The sequence below is a fragment of the Gadus morhua genome, chromosome 13 (assembly GCF_902167405.1).
Source record: "Gadus morhua chromosome 13, gadMor3.0, whole genome shotgun sequence".
In the NCBI taxonomy this organism is placed as follows: Eukaryota; Metazoa; Chordata; class Actinopteri; order Gadiformes; family Gadidae; genus Gadus; species Gadus morhua.
In genome coordinates, this window is record NC_044060.1 from 17,403,993 (window position 1) to 17,425,082 (window position 21,090).

General features: G+C 46.2%; 2 protein-coding genes across 2 annotated transcripts; both read right to left on the bottom strand.

Moving 5' to 3' along the window:
- Positions 1-97: 97 nt before the first annotated feature.
- grm6b (glutamate receptor, metabotropic 6b) lies at positions 98-13,930 on the bottom strand. The gene is made up of 11 exons (XM_030375664.1): positions 13,450-13,930; positions 11,963-12,579; positions 8,067-8,283; positions 7,615-7,750; positions 7,336-7,490; positions 6,900-7,040; positions 6,297-6,497; positions 5,059-5,198; positions 3,896-4,519; positions 3,371-3,682; positions 98-1,486 (listed from the first exon to the last, which is right to left on the bottom strand). Exons 2-11 carry the CDS (start codon positions 12,521-12,523, stop codon positions 1,259-1,261), a joined length of 2,715 nt encoding a protein of 904 aa, XP_030231524.1. The 5' UTR covers positions 12,524-12,579; positions 13,450-13,930; the 3' UTR covers positions 98-1,258.
- Positions 13,931-14,758: 828 nt separating this feature from the next.
- comtb (catechol-O-methyltransferase b) lies at positions 14,759-20,687 on the bottom strand. Its single transcript, XM_030375151.1, has 6 exons — positions 20,461-20,687; positions 18,317-18,488; positions 17,969-18,086; positions 17,321-17,514; positions 16,862-16,993; positions 14,759-16,332 (listed from the first exon to the last, which is right to left on the bottom strand). The coding sequence occupies exons 2-6, from the start codon at positions 18,485-18,487 to the stop codon at positions 16,153-16,155; spliced, it is 795 nt and encodes a 264-aa protein (XP_030231011.1). The 5' UTR covers position 18,488; positions 20,461-20,687; the 3' UTR covers positions 14,759-16,152.
- Positions 20,688-21,090: the final 403 nt, after the last annotated feature.

Here is a 21,090-nt window from a genome sequence, read left to right on the forward strand (position 1 = left end):
ATGTAATGCTTTGTGCAATGTTTGCGTCAATTGACTTGTGTGCTGTCCAGCAGATGGCAGTATAGACAACGGTTTCTTATCCATGCAGGCATATTTTGTTCTGAAATAATGTGTTGGTCGTCCATGGTTACAAGATGAAAGATAAAACAAATACCAATTTTTGTATAACCCGAGTCTAACATTATGTTGAAGTAAAAAAGTTCACTGCAAATAATTGGCAATTATATGTTTAATAGACGGATGCCCTCTATTGTACAAATACATGTGAGTCCATATTTCCTGAAGAAACTGTGAATTCTTTAAACAAGCTAAGTGGTGAAAACTAAATTTATCGGGAGTATATAGAAAAACTGATGCCACAAGAGTAGGTATCCTACCTTCTAAACGTTTTTTATAGGCCTATATAAACATAACATCAGAAAAACAGTTTTCTACACCCCCACCAAAGCATGATAAACCTGTAAAATTGCTTGATTTAGGCCTATTGCTTGCACTAGTACCATCGGGTTATTAAATATTTGTCATATATAACGTTAAAATCAATTAGAAATACCAGTGATTAATCAGTGACAGAGTGAGTGTAAATGATAGTTCTTCAGCGAGTATTACAATCTTTCCAATGGACCTTAATTATTAATAATGAATACAGGGCAAGAGGGAGGTGCATTCCTGGTCCCTACCGCTGGAGTAGAAAAGGTCAACACATAACCTACAACACACTAGCACACAATCCATGCAGTGTTGGGACTTGTAAACACATTTGCCTAAAGGGGGGAGGGGGGAAGGGTTATCAACATCATTGATGGAAAAAAGAAACGCCCTTTGTGGATCAAGGTGCTCACTGTCCTTATAGTCTGTTGGGTTCCTTGTAATCCATTCGCTAGGGAAGTGTTTGTTCCGGGCAATTTGTCATTATTCGATAGGCCCACTTCCATTCCAAGATAAATTCCAGTTAACGCAGTAAGCCTCAGCACTAGGCCTACGTTGTGCCCCAGCGTTTCATCGTACCCTTGATGCACGGTTCTATAGATATTCAAGGTGAGTTTCTCTTAAGCAGGAAAGAGAAACAACCCCGAGGGCCATTAGGCCCCAAAACTCGTTTTAAGTGTGCTCCTCTATTCCATCTTCTGTAACCTTCAAAAGTTTTGTGTTTGGAATGAAAATGGGGAGAGGTGCGGGTTTAGGGCTAGGGGGGGGGGGAGAGGGGGTGAGCACGATAAGAACGGTTGAGTGACAGGCAGCCGCCGCCCAGCATGTCTCACTGCGACCGGTCGGGCACCATCTTGGCGCCGTTGGTTTTCTCCTTCTCCTTGATGCTGGACACGGTGACCGCCTGCACCACGGCCTTCAGGCTGCGTTTGCGCTTCTGCACGTTCTGCTCCGGGTGGAAGATGATGACGTAGACCTTGGGGATGTAGAGCATGCCCAGGGACACGGTGGCGCTGAGGCTCATGGATACCGTCAGCGTGGTGGTCTGGATGAACATCTGCAACAAACCCCCCATCCCACAAAGAAAAGTGGTTACTTATTATGCCGGAAAAAAAGTCTATCAAAATATGCGCCTTCTTTGACTCTGAATATTGATCTGTGGGATGATCTAACACAGTTAGCCGCCGTCCCCAGAATATCATGATAAGTCTGTCCCCATAAAGTTAGTCATGTCGGTGGTCCGTCACAGATCCCTCTATTTGCATTCAAAGAGAGAACAGACTGCAATCTCACAGGGGTTTTGACTGAAGCCTATGTAATCATTTGGAAGCACGAAAGGCAACATCTTTCCCCCTTTTTCTGTATGAATGATTCATGGAGACGGGTGTATGTACTCAGAGGTGGAGCTCTATTTATGGTTCTGGAACTCTGCTGCCCTCTCAGGTCCCTCTCCATTGTAAGACCAATACTCAGACAGCCGTGATAACAGAAGAAACCGTTTTTTTTTCCTACAATGGCTTTATATCATGAATTATAGACTCATTAGCAAAAGCAAACTGTAGGCCTACGTGGCATCAATAAGTCAACATGTATGTGTCATTAATAACTCAAAAACATGTCTATGTTCCATAAATAAACCATAATTACACAAGAAAATCCCCATTCACAACCAAACCTATAGGCAACGTTGAGCATGGTCCAGTAAGCACACTGGAATAGATTTTGTCCGTTTTGTGGGGGCTTTTGTTGCTCCAACTCAATGGCCCATATGTCAATGAAAAGGAACAGAGATGCTTGGCTGACCATGGAGCAAGCGCCTTTAATGTAACATCTGTATTACGCCTGGCCCCATAGATGAGTAGGCTAGGGGAGAGCCAGCCTATAGCCTATACAATTAAGGTTTTAATTGTTGGTTTAAAATGCCAACATCTTAGATGTGTCCCTGAACTATGTGGAAAATATGATGATTGGGGGGTTTTGTCCTGTCAGTTGTTGTTTATCTTTATTTACTTTTTGTTGTTTGTTTTTTATGTCGTTGTTGTTAACGGTCATGTGTATCTGTCTTTTCACTGAGAACAATTTCCCCAAGGGGACAATACATTTCTAACTAACTAACTATACCATGATAGGGGGCTCTCCTAGGAAGCAGATCAACAAATCTCTGTGTGTAAATAGCAAAGCTGAATGTGAACCAGTGAACACTTACACAAAGGGCATTGGTATCTTAGCAAAGTAATATATGTATTGATGGAGTAATAGCTTCAGCAATAGCTTTCTCTTGCGCGTTCACTTGGGGTTTTCAAATGGTTATTTTAATAATGTCTGCTCAGACCAACGGCTTCTAAGCCTGTGGTCCGAGTTGTGGGATTTAGATGCAGAATATGCATAACATTCACGCGTAAGCAAGGAATATATCAGGGTGATGGAGTACATCACCCAGCCCCAATCCAGTCATTTGAATGAGGAATGACTGTAAGTTGTGTTATTTCATAACAAGGTAAAAGCACATCATTGTCTGTTTCTGCCTGACCGTCTAAAGTTCTTAATGGAGCGCAGTGCTATGCAGTACGATGGTCGGTGAGCTCTGTGCCATATCAAATATGCAGGGACACTTTTGGGCAAAAAAAAATCTTTTAAGCCAAGCAACCGATCAAGGAGAGGTGCCTAGCCGCCTGCTGCTCCGGAAATGTTTTTATTCACTATACGTCACTTTGGAGGAAAGCTTCTCGTAAATCAAACAGTAGCAGGAGTAGTAAAATCGTATTCACACTTGCGTTCGTTTAATTTTTACCTGGTGGGTTTGTGTAAAGTTGCTAGGCTTCAATGGTGCAGCGACTTCCAGTTGATCACTCCCATTCAACTTCAACAAACCACATCAAAAACGTTGTCTATCGCTACCAGCAACCGACCACATCGCCGACCCCACCTCCGCCCCCCATACCTTTTCAGTCGACTGCGCTGTTCCGAAGAAGATGGGCACGAAGGCCAGCCAGACGATGCAGGTGGTGTACATGGTGAAGCCGATGGGCTTGGCCTCGTTGAAAGTCTCTGGCACGCCGCGGCTCTTGATGGCGTACACCGTGCACGTGATCATCAGCACGATACTCCAGCTGAGGCACAGGATGAGGGACAGGTCCGACATGTCACACTTGAGCACCCCACGGGCGAACTCTGGGTTGGGGGGCTTCTGCTCCTCGTAGTCGATGATGGTGTGGGGGGGGTCCACGCCAAACCAGATGAACACGGCCAGGACCTGCACAGAGAGAGAGAGGGATCGGGGTTTGGGGGGGGGGGGTGGGGTTTGGTTTGTTAGAACGTTCCGTGGTGCAACAGTCAAACCCGTTTTTTGAAACAGACACCAACGGTTATTCATGTAGCAAAACGCACACAAAGACATACACAGACACACACACATGCGCACGCACACACACACAAACACACACACACGGACACGCCCAACCCTTACCTGCACGGAGATGAGGATGAAGGTGATGACGAGCTGGGACCCGGGGCTGATGAACTTGGGCGGGGAGACGGCGACCTTGCCCTGCTCGAAGATCCGGTAGATGCGGTTGGTCTTGGTGAGCATGGCCGAGTAGCTGATGCACATGCCGAGGCCCAGCAGCATCCTGCGAGAGGCGCACACCCCAGAGCTGGGCTCGGCGATCATCAGGAAGGTGATGAGGTAGATGAGGAAGATGCCGGTGAGCAGGACGTAGCTGAGCTCGCGGCCGGACGCGCGCACGATGGGCGTGTCGTTGAAGCGGATGAAGGTGCAGATGCACCCGGACGTGGCCAGGATGCCCAGGATGGCGAGGAAGACGGGGATGATGGCCCACGGCGAGCTCCACTCCAGCTTGATGATGGGCGTGGGCCGGCAGCCCGTGCGGTTGACCAGGGGCCTCATGTCCATGGGGCAGGTGTCGCAGTTGAATTCGTCCAGCTGGTACTGGTAGCCGTCGCACAGCTCGCAGTGCCAACAGCACGGCACGCCCTTCACCATCTTCTTCCTCTCGCCGGGCTCGCACGGGAAGCTGCACACCGAGTCGGGGATCCGCACGTCTCCGCCGTTCCACTGCATCTCGTCCTCCTGGTGGTTAGCGGGGTGCGGAGCAGAATGGGGTTTGTTCCTGGGGGGGTTTATTTGTGTTTCTGCACACTGGGACTTATAGTTGGTGGAAGTTTCTATATAAATAAATTTTGCTTACTCACTTTCTTACTCATTTACTAAATGACTTACTTACTTACAATGAATTGTACACACATGTAGAGGCGCACACACACACACACACACACACACACACACACACACACATACAGGCAGACACGCATACAGAGAGGCCCATGCAAGCACTGACACACACACAAAAAAAAAAACATCTTGCATAAACAACCACTTGCATTCAATTATGAATGGACATAAATAACGATAAGAAGCTGAATTGATCTGGAGAGGATTGTAGTCCATCCTCACATGAGACGATGTTGATCAGATTAGACTGTATTTATCCTCACTTTGGAAACCCAATCACACAGGAGGAAGCGGGGAGGTATAGTGACTGGGAGGTAACATAAGGCAGCCGTAGGCAGAACAGGGTAGGCGGGACAAAGGAAAGGCGCAGTACTTGCATTGAGTCGTAGGTGGTTGGTCCATTGGCCGATGACCCGGTAGCCCGGGTTGGTCACGTTGGAGATCTGGTACTGGAAGATGTCGTAGCGTCCCGGGGCGTCTCCGTTCTCATTGAACATCACCCCGGTGCCAGCACTGCCTATTGACCGGACACACACGCTTTGAACTCTTGTTTGGTATTTTGTGATTGAGCAGGCACTTTCAGATGAACTGACTATGGGACTTGATACATGTCATTCATGAATCTTGTTAACCCACTACTTTCCTGCCAACTTGAGGTGACCCTTCTGGCGATTATTCCCATGATGCATTGCTTTCCCTTGATGTACTGCAGACTTTCACTCTGCCCAACAAGAACTCTTGACTACACTTCAAAAGCAATCAAAAGCCTACCTTGGCAACATGTTATCCTAAAACTAAACATTACCATCTCTAATTCAACACCAAGTCTGCAGGCCCTGCCCCCTGCCACCTTGGCCCAGCACTGTGCCCCGGTCCAAAAAAGTTTTTAACTGATGGACATGCTGCACCCCCTCCTCACTGCAGAACACCCACACACGGTCCGAGACAGCTTGTGTTTTTCTCCCATGTCAGAGCTGAGTGCAAGGTGCTCTTTAGCGGGCGCATACATTCTTCCACTACTCTCTCTGGTCTGTTGCCCTAACGTGATTGAATGTTTCTCCCACGTCCCCGCAGGCATTCAATCTGAAAAGCCACCCATATAAGCCACGGTCAGCCGGCTGGAGGAGGAAGGTAAATGGGAGGGCTTTCATGGAAAGCCTCTTTCATTCCCGACCGTAGCTTGTTTTATTTTCGTATGAAAGACGATGAAAAGAGGAGTGTTCTGTTTGAGTGAGAGAGAGAGAGTGCGGGGGGGGGGGGGGGGGGGGGGGGGGTGGCCCCCGGGGACCCGGGTGCATTTAAAGGATGCGGTATGTAGTGTGGCGAGGTACATTAGCCCAGAGATTCTGAAGCCTGGCGCAGAGTGCCGTGTTCCAACTGACCTGCCTTTCGCTCTCGAAAGGCAAAAACACATGAATAGCAACGTTTTGTTGCGGTTTCTCCAGCGCCAAGTATATTCCATTAGCTACACGTTGAGGTCCACAACAGTGATGTGATAATTTTTTTGCATCACAAATTCAAGGAGCATCCGGAACCGTTCATTTTCTTAGGTAATAAAAATCCCTCAATGGGAAGCATCGCTGCTCCCATCCCAGGCGGCCGCGTGTCCTCTCACCGTTGAAATTGACCGAGCGGATGTACTGGAGGAGCATGCGTCCCTCCACGGGGTCCATCTTGTCGCAGATACCCATGTAGCCAGGACACAGATCGATGTGCATGCTGTGTATGGCGTGGGCCATGGCGTACACAGCGTCGATCACAAACTGCACCTTGCCTTCCTGCTCGTAAGAGGACTCCCTGCTGATCCTCTCCTCACCTGGAGAAACAACCGGAGGGAATTATGTCTGTCTACTGTGGAGGTCCTCTGAGTCTGAAACAAAGAACTAGATCTATCTACTCACTGGGCACACTGCTGTGTGTAATGTGGATGGGTAAATATTGTCGGAAATGAAAAGTGGATCCTGTGTTTGATATTGTTTCCAATATGAGTTGGTTTCTCTTCCCTTGTGCATTTTGATCTGGGATTGACTAGTGGAGTCTGGGGGAATTAAGCTAGAGGCTTAAGAGTGGGATGGATTGTTATGTGCTGTGTGCTGAAAAGTAATGTTTTCAGAAAGAACTTGTGACTTTTATTCAAAGATCCCAACCCTAGAAGATAGCTCTACAAATAAAATACAGTTTTGCACGACTGGGTTGAACCAGCCGCCGTGGTACCCACCTGTACATTTCCTCCGACTAGAGTCGTACTTGACTCCAGGCCGGGTCAGTTTGCATTTGAAGTCATCCTCCCAGAACTCTGCAAACCAGATGTTTCTTCTGTTGTTCTCCAGAGATCTTGAGATGAAGTACTGGTCGAAGCCTGAAACAATGAAGGTAATTGAGAGGGAATTATGTAGATCAGGGCCAGAAAGTAGGGCTATCCTGCACAGTTGTATTTGTACATTGTTGTTTTCTCATGACATGAAAGCAGTGAAGGATTAAACATTATGATTCATAGATTCATCAAATAATTTTCCTCAGAATAATTATCATTATACGCTTTTATATCAAAGATCCTCTCTCCACCAGATCCCACATTGTTCTTATTCCCTTGTAGTCGCAATCTACACCGGGTTCAGTGATCAGGGTCTGCTGCTCTGGACCCCTCCTCCTACCATCGATGGAGGCTCTCTTGGGCAGGATGGTGACCGCCCCCTCCGCCACGTCCTCCAGGTCCTGGATCGGGGAGCTCTTGGCCCCCCAGCTGTCCGAGCCCACGAACACAAAGTGACCCGTGAGGTTTGCCTTTTTGGACGCCTCCAACACCCGCCTGGATCAAGAGATAAGAGCAACTAAACTTCAGGCATGAATATATCTTTACTCCTAATTGCCAATTTATGTTCACATTCATTCATATTCATTAAGTAATGAATGCTTCTCGCTTTCCCACTCACTTGATGTCGTCCTCGTTAGCGAAGATAATCACTCCACGTGCGTTTGACGTCTCCATGAGCCTATTGATAAGTTTATCAAATTCCCCAAGTTTGGGCTCTCTGGGGATTTTTATCGACTGGGCAATGCATAGCCCCCCTGTTTGACACAGACACAAACAAGCAGATAAACAAACAATGCACACACAATCACACACAAATTATTGATTGTATGGAAATTAGACCTTTTACTTTTTGAAAAACGTCTCTGAGTATACAGACAAAAGGCCAGGCCGGGTACTTGACAAACAGACAAATCAAACAAAACCCATCTCGAATCATCATGAATACACATTTGAATGCCAGTGACGAAGACAATGGAGATGATGCTGACGCTGATCATGATGGCGACGACGGTCGATGACGACGACAGGTCGATGAAGACGACGGTCGATGACGACGCCAGACACACCCACCCGTTTCTCTGGATATCTGGACAAAGGCCTCGACGCCGCTCTCTCCGTAGTTGCCCTCGGAGGCCAGGGTGGAAACGTAGTTCCAGCCCATGGCCTTGACGATGTCCACCATGGCCTGGGCCTGGTAGGAGTCCGGGGGGACTACCCTTGAGAAGAACTCGTAGCGGCTGTTGTCGCTGAGCTCCGGGGCGGTGGACGCGTAGCTGATCTGGGGGATCTGTGGGGAGAGAGAAGTTCACGGCTCAGCATGGGCGCAGCAAGGTGCAGACAACGCTCATAGATAGGGATTTGGTGGAGGATGAGCTCATGTGAAGTAAGAGCCAAGTCAATTCATTGAGTCCACTCCCATCATGGTGTCACTCTCTGCAACCCAGGGAAGATGTTACGGTTAGATGCAGACGGCTGCTGACTCTAGAGCCAGGACCAGTGCTCATCCACAGGTCATCGCCAGGACAAGACACGGAGGAAGCCGCTGGATGAGAGGGTGGATGGTACTTCAACAGATGACTCCATGAAGTGCTATTGAGGTTTGCACACCGGGTTTCAAAAATAGACCACTTAGTCAGGCCATTGTCTAGACAACAACGTAACAATGCCGGAAAGTGCTAATACCATGAGATGACAAGTTGCCAAAAATTAATTCACTCAAAATGTTCCTATTAGGGAGAACCTTGCTCCCTGATGAAGCGAGCCGTTAATCCTCACAACTTGGTAGAGTAGATGATCCATCCAGCGGTGCACACTGCTGGTATGGATACCGATAGACAACATCACTGGGACGCACATGTAAAGATGGTACCACCAGGCGACAGTCAAAAACAAAAGACATGAGGCATGAGAATAATAATTTAGTGGTGTGTGCTACTTCCTAAATGACTGTTTACACTGACTGCAGTGGACCCCTCCCCGGCAGGTAAGGTTGACCTGAGCTGATGTTCAAACATTCGTTCTTCTGAACGGAAAAAACACAAGGGGTTGCGAAGAGAGAAGGAGAGAGAACCATTTCACAGATTATCTGGAAGGATTAAAGAGGTTTTAGTCAAATTACGTTAAGCACAGAGGGAGAGAGAGACAGAGATCAGGAGAGTAGAAAAGGCTAGTATTCCTCAGCTGTAAGCCATACAATATATTTAATTCTGGTGGCCCACGTGTAGGGGCTTAAGTTAGTTGCTCAGCCTATCAGGCTCAATATATGGCCCAGCCCACACATTACAGCACATAGGATCTTCTGGGCAAACGCTGGATGAAAAGGTCACGGCTTGTGTTTTTCATACTGCACCACAATGGACCAATCTCCAGGTTACTGGTGATTTCAGTGTCCCCAGATGTCCTGGCTTTTGGTGTCACCGTTATGGTGAAGTGTTTGAGTACCTACGTGTTGTAACGGACGAGTAGTGACGCCCTCTGTGGGTCAGCATACGTCATTCAAAGGCTCTGTTACGGTTGATATTTGAGATATTGGTGAATCATCAAATATTTAGTATCTAGGATTATAGGATTCAGACAATTCAAATATAACAGTGGTGAGGATGTGTTCCTACATTAGTTTCGTTATCCACCTAACATTTCTTTCCCTCATATTGTAGAATCCCCTGACTTGGGTCTCATTCAAGTGAAACTGCATAAATTCTGCAATAAAGAATATATCGAAATCTTTGCTGTTTAAAGGTCTTGGAGAAGTTTAGAAATAAAAGTCTTGACTGGAATTCCAACAACGGTGAGACTCTTCAATGAATGGAGGAAGAATATGAATTCACTTCGACTCAAAGATCTCTGGAGAGGGCCCCTTTTGAAACAATTCATCGGTTTGAATCCCCTGCATCACTCACTTAGAGAGGGAGCAGTCCTATAAGAGACACTCTTTCCCTCATACGTACGTCCACACATACGCCACTTCAGCCGGCATCTGGATAAATCCACCCGCATCGTCCCAGTTCACAAGTTCCACATATCCTGGGACCGATGCTCTATTTTCAGCCCCGGTGTGCTGAGCTGCTGAGAGGGGCTTAATGGACGGTGGGATCAGTAATTCTGTAGTTAACATCTGCCCGCTACGCAGGATGACTCCTTAGCTCTCAACCCATATCTCTAACAAGGGAGGGGGGTGGGGGAGAACATCACCAGCAAGTCCCGTCCGTACAGGAGTGTGTACAGGAGGAAATATCTATCTAGGGTTTGTTTTTGGGCCAGAAGAGGCACTGGGTCTAGGGGGGGGGATCGGGTGTGGCCGCAGGTGAGTTGGTCCATACATATCAATGGCCAGGGGGAAACGTGACATGATGCCGGACTTACACATACTCAGCTTCCCATCTCCGTCATGAGTGATCAATCGCTCCGGGTCAATCGCACAATAAAGAAACCAGAGGGGAAGAGTTTTAGCTGAATATTTAAACACAACTTTGATATAGATTCTGTTTCGGTGGGGGGCCGTAGCCGCGGAATTCGGTGTCCAAATCGAGTGCAGTGTCCAGTATATAACTTAAAGTAGACTGAAGAGCAATTCATGGAGACAGTTTCACTATCAGTGTAAATTGCGGGTTGACCTATGGCCTACATGCGTGTGGAAAGCAAGCATCTTAGGTCTCTCTCTCTCCAGTTACAATATCAGTCCTTTCAGCCCTCAAATAGCACCTGACCATCTTTTACAGGATTACTGTAAGAACCTATTTGGATGTGTGTTTAATTGCACCGTTATTGCTGATCATATCATACTTTTATGATACTTTTACTAACCCTTGATCGGTTCTCCTCATTCTGCTATCTTGCACTCATATCGGGTTGTTCTGGGCAACATGATCGTGCCGTACATTTGGTGCTGCTCCAACATTGATTATGGACAGTATTGATTACATTTTCAGCCTTTTACCCGAAAGCGACTTCCAGTCACTTTGGAGAATAGCATTTGAAATGACATAATGTAAATGTAAATGATTGTTTTCCACCCCGACGAGTGTGAGTTCTCGTTGTGTAATGAACAGCGAAACCGATTGTGAAACGATCTGATTGAATTAACTCCTACACCATGGATCGGTAACAAGGTATTGCATCCTGTTGGTTAAAATTACAATGTTGGGTTTTCAGGAGACGTCTGGCTCCAGAGCCAAACATAGTGAATATGGATGTGGGTGGTAGGTAGGGGGACCATTTGTCCATCAGAGGTACATGCATGTTAGCTGACCCCTATCAGCTAGGGGTCAGCTAACACCCTAGAGACCATACTGTCCTGCTCTTAGGTTGGAGAGCAATGTAATGCAAGTAGCAATACTACTTGCATTACAACATATCCCCTTACAGTATAACACATAGTATTATACTGTAAGGGGATATGTTGTAATGCAAGTACATGCACGCTTGTATGGTGGTGTGTTATGATGTTAATCATCCTGCAAAGTGGTATGTTATAATACATTTCATGTTGAGGTGGTACGAAACAAAGTAGGTAAATCCCAAAAGTGATATGTTACTTTGTCTTTCATGTTGTAAGGTGGCATGCTATGAAGTATTTCATACTGTACGTAAAAATGTATTTCATGTGTTAAGGTGGTATGTGATAAAGTATTTTATGCTGCATGTTATCATAAACCTCATGCTGTAAGGCGGTACGTTATATTGTATATCAGGACGTACGTTAATACCTATTTCATGCTGTAAGGTGGCATGGTATATTGTATATCATGCTGTATGTTAATATGTATTTCGTGCTTTAAGGAGGTATGTTATTTTGTATACCATGCTGTATTCTAATGTGTATTTCATGCTGTAAGGTGGCATGCTCTAACGTGTTTCATGTGTTAAGGTGGAACGTGATAATTAACAAGGGACGTTCTGCTGCGCACTGTCCACCGGGGTGCTATGTCATATCATCAACACAAAAGGGCTCCACAAGGACTTCTCACCGCGAAGAGCCGCAGGACGTTGGCCACCATAATAGACACGGAGCTGCCAGATGCTCCGATCACACCGACCACCCGCTCCGGCTCGGGGATGATGGGCGGCTCGCCGTTGGAGCAGCGCACGTCCGAGTTGTCCTTCTGGATGAGCGCCTGCACGAAGGTGAGAGACTGCTCCAGGGCGTAGGTGTCGCGGGCGCAGGTGTCGAGGATGCGCGCCCCCAGCGTGATGTTGGGCAGCAGGTCGGGGTCGCTGTTGATCTGGTCCAGGGCGTACAGCATGGCCTCCATGCGGTGGATGCCCTTCTCCTTCTTGATCTCCCCACAGGCCACCCCCGCGGGGCCCCGGGAGTGGACGGGGAACAGCCCCCCCAGGGTGATGTCCCCCTCGATCTTGATGGAGTGGGGCTGGGTGCCCTTCTGGGCCCGTGGGACCCCGGCCAGGCCCGCCAGCAGCAGCAGCCAGAAGAGGAGCGGAGGGGCCGCTCCGGTGGGGGAGCCCAGCGCCGGCGCGGCGGCGAGACGCCGGCACCGCGCCGGGGACGAGTAGAGTTCCTGTGGCGTCATGGCGATGACCGCCGAAGGAACCAATCACAGCAGGCTTCTGCCTCTACCTGCCAGCCCTGAGGACCAATGAGAGAGAGAGAGCTGAGTGAGTCCTGGGAACATGCCATGACATCAGGCATGTTAATGCTGATGAGGATGAGAGGATGACGTGATCTTAAGATTGACTTCATCCAACATACATAGAAAACCACCACTAAATGCAATGTGGTTGCTATTATTAAGTAGTATAGCTTACCATGAACTGTGGCATTGTCTTAGAAGATTTACATTTCAGAAAAAAATCATATTCAAAAATGTGTCTGTGTGTGTGTGTGTGTGTCGGGGTGTGTGTGGGTACAAACACCTGCACAGTGAGAGTGTTAGTTTGTAAGCATATGAATGAGACAGTTAAAGAGACAGTCAGAGAGAGGTAGAACTAGACATAGAAAAGAAAGAGAATGAGACAGAGAGAGCTAGATCGAGACAGAGAGAGGAGAGAAAGAGGTATCCTGTACGTGCTAGGTTTTCCATGGAATAACAATACAAGGTGCCGCAAGATTTTTGGGACCCTACCCTACCCTGCTCTGTACATTGTAATACTGCCAGATGTTTGGGAACTATAGACATGAAAAAACCTTTCAGTATGACATCATATAAGCATACCGTAATAATGGCTCATGGTCTATGCATCTTACTAGAGATCCCATAACACTGAATGATTGAAATCACCAAAAACCCATTGCCCTTATTCCACAGTATTAAGTAGATGCAACTATCAGACGTTAATACTGGTCCACACAACAAATGCAAATTATGCAATGTGGCTGATGTTCAAACCTCGAAGTAGTGTTAAATCTGAAAATAAAGTTAGTGATTTTTCCCTGCATCTTCCTCAAGTCACAGGAAACTTTGAAAGCATAGGGTGCAGAGGTTAGCTTCCAGCTCACCTGTCCATTCCTCATTGACCGGTCTTGATTGTATCCATCACAGCCAAGTCATAGAAGGGCTACTAACCACCGTGGTCCGATGATGTCTGACGATATTTAGAGGCAACACTGTCCTCTCCTCTGAAAAAGTAAATCCTCTATCATGTCAGAAGTGCAGCGTTGTTGTCACTCAAAACAAATTAGAGCATTCCAAAATAATGATGATGATGCTGCGAGAAAAAAAGGTGTTTGATTGATAAAAAAAAGATGAAGATAAAACAAGGCAGACCTTCGAGGCTTTAGGGCATCATGACAGAATCGGAGAGGAGAAGGAGAAAAAAGCATTACGACAGTGACATTCTACACAGCCAAATCCCTTAAAAGCCCTCTCTCTCCCCCTCACTCTATCTCCTCTCTCTATGTGGGCTTGCATCTCTGTCCTAGGCTATCTCTCTCTCTCTCTCTCACACTCTCTCTCTCTCTCTATCTCTCTCTCTCTCTCTCTCTCTCTCTCTCTCTCTCTCTCTCTCTCTCTCTCTCTCTCTCTCTCTCTCACTCTCTCTCTCTCTCTCCCTCCCTCTCTCTCTCTCTCGACCCCCTCACTGCCTCATTCCCTCTCACTCTCTCTCTATCTTTTCTCGCTATGTTCTCTCGCTGCACTAATGGTCACAGATTGGGATTATCATGCTTGCGTCTGAGAAGAAAGCCTTAGGTGGACTAGCTCATATTTTGTATACAGCCCTCCCACCACCACCACAACCACCATCATCATCACCACCATCATCACCCGACCCAACCGTCACACGCCCACCACAACCTCCCGCCCTCCCCTGCCCCTGACGGAGCTCCGTCTCTCTGAGGGATTAGATTCATGCAGTGATTTGATTCATAATGACACAAGCTACACATGGCATAGACGCACATACACACCAATATTTTAACACGTGTTTGCGACAGACAGATACGCGCACACACACACACACACACACACACACACACACACACACACACACACACACACACACACACACACACACACACACACACACACACACAGTGTACACCTGTTCAAAATTACCCAATTCTTGATTTTTAAAAAGAAAAAGCTTAATGTAGTGAACAATTAACCAAGGGGATTCATTCATATTTTGGGAGTAACACACAGATCAAAAACATAAACACATAAATGTGTTTTATTACTCGATTTAATAAGTAAAATACTGTTTATATACATCATATGTACATACTGACTTCGTTATACTATATTTGAAGTATATATTTTTTGTATGAATGTATTATTACACGTCACTAGGAATTATCACAACCAATATTGCCGTATACAATATGATTTTATTATGTTTTTTCATATACAAGATTATAAAAAATGCATTCATGTTCAGAGTATGAATTTTAAAAGGTTCACTACTGCCCCCTAGTGTATCACGGCAAACTATTTCAACAAAAGATGCCATCCATTTTGGATGTGAAACAGCATCAAACATCATACCTTAACCCCCTGCTACACTGGGCATGCAAGCGGACCATCGCGTAGCCCCATCTCGCCCTCTAATCAATGAGAGCTTCTTCACTGTGTGACACCCAACAGACACGCAGCAAAGAGGCTAAGATAGAAATTAAGTCTTTCTTTACAAGTGTTGCACATCTCTCTATGAATATGTGTTTTTTTAAGAAAGTATGTATGATTGTATGCCAATTCAAATTGTTTAAATGTATGGATTATTTCTATGAAGTTGTAGTTGCACATGGAAACTACTGCTCTTTATCAAATTTGTTAACAAATATCTTGACTTGTAATTGCATTCCTGCATACAATCCCTGCATCCACCTGCACCCTACGGTGGGAACATGAAGCACCCCCATATCACGTACAACAAAACTACACCCATATAACTACAACCATGTGTCTGTCCTCAGACTATGAACCACTTGTTTACCTCGCTAGTTTCAACATGTGATCATAGACATGGAAATACAGCGAGTTGTACGACCACAGACATTTTTTTATACAAGGACAATTTAAGGTCAGACAACATTTGAAGGACAATTGGTGCGGTCATTGGAGCTTCAGGTGAGTTTGGTTAAGAGACTGCCAATGAAAACATTATTCTGTTAAATGACTTAACATGTACTGTATGCACAATCACCTTGTTCACAACAATGAAAAAACATATAAAGCAGAGCAGGCATAGTTGTTTATCTATCGGTCCTATAGAATCCTCTTCATCTTGCGCTGCGACGTGTCCAGTGGAGCAAGTTGTAAGCAAACATGATGCAACGCTTCCGTGGTCATTGTAGCTCCCGGGTTATACCAAGGAACAGGGTTGACGAACATCAGCCTCGTGAGACAATCAAGATATATCATAATGTGAGCTCCTAAATTCAGTATAGTCTCAGGAAGCCAGAGGAACAAATCATTCTCTAAAACAGCCTGTTGATAAAAAGGTTCACACATTGTTTGGCCTGAATCTTATATATTCTTGAGTCCCAACTATGAGAATGTTCATAGGGTCTTAGATCAGTATTTATATTAGTTTGTTAATTATTTTGTGTGTGTGTGTGTGTGTGTGTGTGTGTGTGTGTGTGTGTGTGTGTGTGTGTGTGTGTGTGTGTGTGTGTGTGTGTGTGTGTGTGTGTGTGTGTGTGTGTGTGTGTGTGTGTGTGTGTTTGTGTGACTGAGTGAGAGAAGAGGGGCAGGAAGCTCAGCTACCCCAGGAAGACAGACTTCTCTATGCCGTCCTCTACTCTGGTGTACTCCAGATGGGAGCGGAAGTACTTGCTCTCGTACCGCGGGCTGCCACGCACGTACTCCAGGTAATCAGGCGCCCCGGGACAGATGACGTTGTCGGCCACCAGGATGCTGCCCGTCCTGAGCAGGCCGCACTCCTGAGGTGGTGATGTTGGGGGAGATCAATAACAATGATAATGTTATACTGTATGCTGGAGCTGTATCATTTAATGGTAATCCCTAAAAAGTGCAGTAGGTTCGGTTTTAGAGTTGCAAAGAGAGAGCAGAAAATAATACGATTTTGAAACTAAACAACCCAAGAACCCCCCCCCCCTTGGCACCCCCTCCCTAAGTTTCTCCACCATTGAGAAGTGTTGCATTTCACGCATATGTGATGGACAGGCAAGACTGATTCCCTAAACCAATCACAGAAGACATGCCCTGATTTGCCAGAAAATAGCAGTCCTAATTGTCTCATACAGTGGCAGGCGTGGTCAACTTGAAACGAATATTCTCCATGCATTTCACTCATTAATACCTGATGCCATTTCTAACAAATTACCCTCAAATAGTAGTCATTAAAAATTGTATTCTATCGTTTATTATACTGAGTTTATTCGATTTGCACTGTACTTATGCTGCGGTAACAACAGGATTAATAAATTGCCATCTTATTGTTAACCTTGCCTCCATTAGTTTGGTGTCGGGTAGGTAGCAATCCTTCCAGTGGTCCAAGAACACCAAGTCAAACGAAGTCAACCCGAACTCCTTCTTCATTTTAGGGATCCAGTCCCCGGATGGGCCCTCGATGAGCACCACCTGGGGAGAGAAATATGACAACGACCATGACGACAAAAAATATTCACCATCAGAAATGGAAGGAGGTTTTTTTACTGCAAAGTTTATTATCTTAATTATTGTTAAACCCTACATATCATTATTGCTAACCCAACATGTATATTTTACCTAGATCGTTTTTACGTAGATTAGCATTTTTTTATATTTGTATTATGTGTGTAGTTGACCCTTGCCTTCCTTTTCCTGAATGACCCTGTGTTATATTCTGCATTTACAGTATTAATATACTTTAAACATATGGAAACGGAGGACAGTGTTGGTCTGTTTTATTTCATGCACACATCTCACCTTATCCTCCACTCCTGCCCAGGCGATGACCTGGCGTGCGATGGCGGCGAACACAGGGTTGAACTCCATGGTGATCAGCCTTGAGTTTGGGGGCAGCAGGCTGGCGATGCGCACCGCCGAGTAACCGCAGTAGGTCCCCAGCTCTAGCATCGCCCTGGGCTTCACCTCACACACGATGGAGTCCAGGATGGTGCCTGGAGGGAGGGGAGACAGACAAAGAGGCCCCCACTGAGAACTTAAATCAGTCTAGTCAGGCTTCACAGGCCCACACCGTAGGACGCTCACTAAAAGGGCAAGAGGTAAAAAACCCAAGCAAGTTAATCATCCGTTGTCATACGATGCTCTATAAATTCCAACCGCTATCTTCAATGACAGCGCCATCACCAGCGCTGTCACATGGAGTCGCCCGACCAAGCCGTGCTACAACTTCCAGCACTGCTCCAAACCTTGGCACTGGGTGGCGTGTCTGGAATGTGACCTCATTTATTCTCAAAGGGCTTAAAAGATCCACATTCTGTGGTCACCTAATTCTACGCCCTCCGACTGGCCAGGGGGAAAACTCCACAAAACCTCAGAGGGAAGGAACCTTGAGAAGGAACACAAGGAAGAGGGAGCCCTGAATCCATATTCAAGACACCAATGCCTTACCTTTCTCGTCCCCCACATTCATGGCCCATTCTTGATGCCTGCAGTACTGGTCGATGGTGTCCACCACACTCCTGGCGTCACCCCTGGTGGCCTTCCTCTTTACTTCGGCCAGAATACGCTAGAAGTGCAATTGGGGGAGACTTAAGGGTTTGGCACATCTCAACAGGTCAATGTTCGATTGCATTTATGTTGAAATGTTTGGCTCATTAGTTTAGTGTAAAAACTTTTATGTTTTACAACAAAAGGTTTTTGAGTTAAATCTTAACTTGAGTTAATTAATAGCTAGCGAGCGAGCGAGCGAGCGAGTGAGTGAGTGACTGAGTGAGTGAGTGAGAGCAACAGCCCTACCTCTGGGCGGGTGGAGCCATAGACGGTGTCCCTCACCCAGGGGACCAGGTCGTCGTGCCAGAATAATAACGCTCCAGTGTGGTACTGCAACAGGTTGGGGATGATCCAGCGGTAGAGGGCATACAGCAGCGCTCCTCCCCCTACACAGCTATAGACAACGGCCAGCAGCATTCTAGCGCACAACAGAGAGAGTGGAGAGAGGCAAAGATAAAAGAAAGTAGAAAATCAATTTCTGCAATTTAGCAACGCAAACTCCCAGAGTCTCAAGGTTGGCCAACAAACTATTAAAATATGTAATATATATCTATTACTTTTTTTCCATTGTCATGGAAACCTCTGATCGATAATTGTTTTTGAAAATCGTTGATAATGTTGATTTCTAGAGCATTGATCCAGAAGTGGTAAAAGGCAGACGTGTCAGTAGAATCAGAATCCAGTCTTCAGCTATACTGTGGTATAAATGTAAATGATACAACAGCAAGTGCCGACCAAGTCTTCTGTTTGGACAAGAGGCCACGATACCATGAGTGCTGAATAATATAGAGAATAGAGATACCTATACCTGTATCAATCCGCTTTACAGGTGTTGCTAATAATCGTTAATAACATGAATGGAAACAAACCAATAAACGTACATGACACAAAGCCGGCCTGCAGTAGCGTGTCAACCCAGGGTAGCAAGCTAGTTTCAGGGAAAGAAACTGGTTTTGCTTGGCAGTCCAGTACCGGTCCAGTTGCGGAACAATTGGGGTTGGCTGAACCAATGATATGATTAACACAAATCATAATCTGCTGTTGCATATTAAGTACCTCCCATCAAATCCCAGTCTTGCTGACATTCAGTCGCCCAGCATCCCCTCTCGTTTGTTATTGCTTAATTAGACGTATTATGGAAGTGTCCTCACTATACTGATTAAAGGCAACATGGAAAACATATCAATAGAAAAGAGAAAGAAACCTGAGGAAGATAGATGTTGATGGTGTCTATGTTTTTTTTTCCTTTCAGAATGAAGCTGCTTTATCAGGCATAATAGCGGCCATTTTACCATGAAATGAATGGTTGTGGAAATAAGCTCATCTCCACCGTTGCTATCTCCTTTGTTACGCGCTAATCAGATGGGTGTTTACTATGCCGGGAGGACACTAGCACCGGCGTTCATTTGTCATCGCATGTAATTGAGCTCTTAGTGAGAAGAGGATCCTTGTCGTTTGGCGACTGTCTGTCATTTAATAAACAATATCACATCATGTCACTATCAGCAAACACAAATATCCATATTGACTGGTTTTCCGGTGGCTCAATGTTTCTTGTCCACCCAGAAATAATTTGAAGTCAACCAGGAGCTACAGTGTTGACAATGCTTAGGCATCTTGGGAAGATGGGGAGGGAGGGTCTGTAAAGCAATCACAACACAATGCAGCCGTCGCAATCTTTACCAAGAGTCCTACAGATGTGAACTGGAAAAGAGCACGGCTGAAGACCTATTCCCCTTTCACCGGTAATGCCATTGCGATAGTGAGAGGCCCCTTGAGTTGGACTTTGAGTTGCGTGGCAACCGGTTGAGGAGTGAATGCTGAGGCTGACTAAAGCCCCCCATGTGACCACCATCTTATTCTGGATTCCTCCTGTAATATACCTTACAGCACATTGCATTGCATCGCAGTTTAGTCAATATGCTTGGACTAAAACAATAAATTATATTCTTTATTTGTTCTTAAACAGACAAAAAAAAGCTGCCCCATATAGTTGAAAAAAAAATACACAAGGCAAGGCTTTTTGTTTACAAAAATTAAAGATACTCTGAAATGTGATGTAAGTTATCTGGGGTGCACACTGCACAATACGATTATATATAAGAGTATGCGGTATTTTCCACTTCTATTAGCCACAGAACACAGTTGACATGTGTCATGTTTATGATGCATACCTAATCTACAGCGCATTGAGAGTTGACGTCGGTTCAGTGGCCGGTGCACATAAGGCTGAAATCCCCTAATCCCTGCATTGTTACAGAGAGCGCTAACATAACGGTTCCCTGCTCTGCCCCTTAAGCTAAACATAGCCAGTAAACATAACAGTTAGCCGTAGAAACCTTCAGTCTTTAAGGAACTCCTTCTATTGGTCCAAAATAGAGCAGGCTTACATGTGTAGGCAGACACTCGTCCCAGTCTTCCTCGCACTTCTTCTTGCTTCCAACACTGGTCAGAGTAAACGCTGCTGTTGCACACCTTCTCTGTCCTTTTTCTCTCTCTATCGAGCGATTCGCGATCACGCACGCACGCACGCACGCACACACAGACACACCACACACCACACACACTCAAACAGAAACACACACAGCGACATGCGCTCACGCTTGCGGAAGAGAAAAATAACTCCTCCCTTGTGTGCCGCCCCCCCCCACCCCCTTCTCCTTCTCCCCTCCCTCCCTCCCTCCCTCCCTCCCTCATAGTACTGTCCGCATGGTAGAATGCTCAGCAGACCATAGGGCCCGAGCCCCTGAGTATTTGAACAACTGACTGGGTCACATGCAGTGACACGCACTCACCCTTCCACGCGCCCGCCCACTATGGAAAGCCAAGAAGGCCACAATCCGGACCTAGATTGGCGCGGTAAAAGTGCAAAACCGTACGGAAACCGTACGGTTTCCGTACGGATTCCGTACGGATTCCGTACGGTTTTGCAAGAATTCCGTACGGAATCCGTACGGAATCCGTACGGTTTCCGTACGGTTTCCGTACGGTTTCCGTACGGATTCCGTACGGAAACCGTA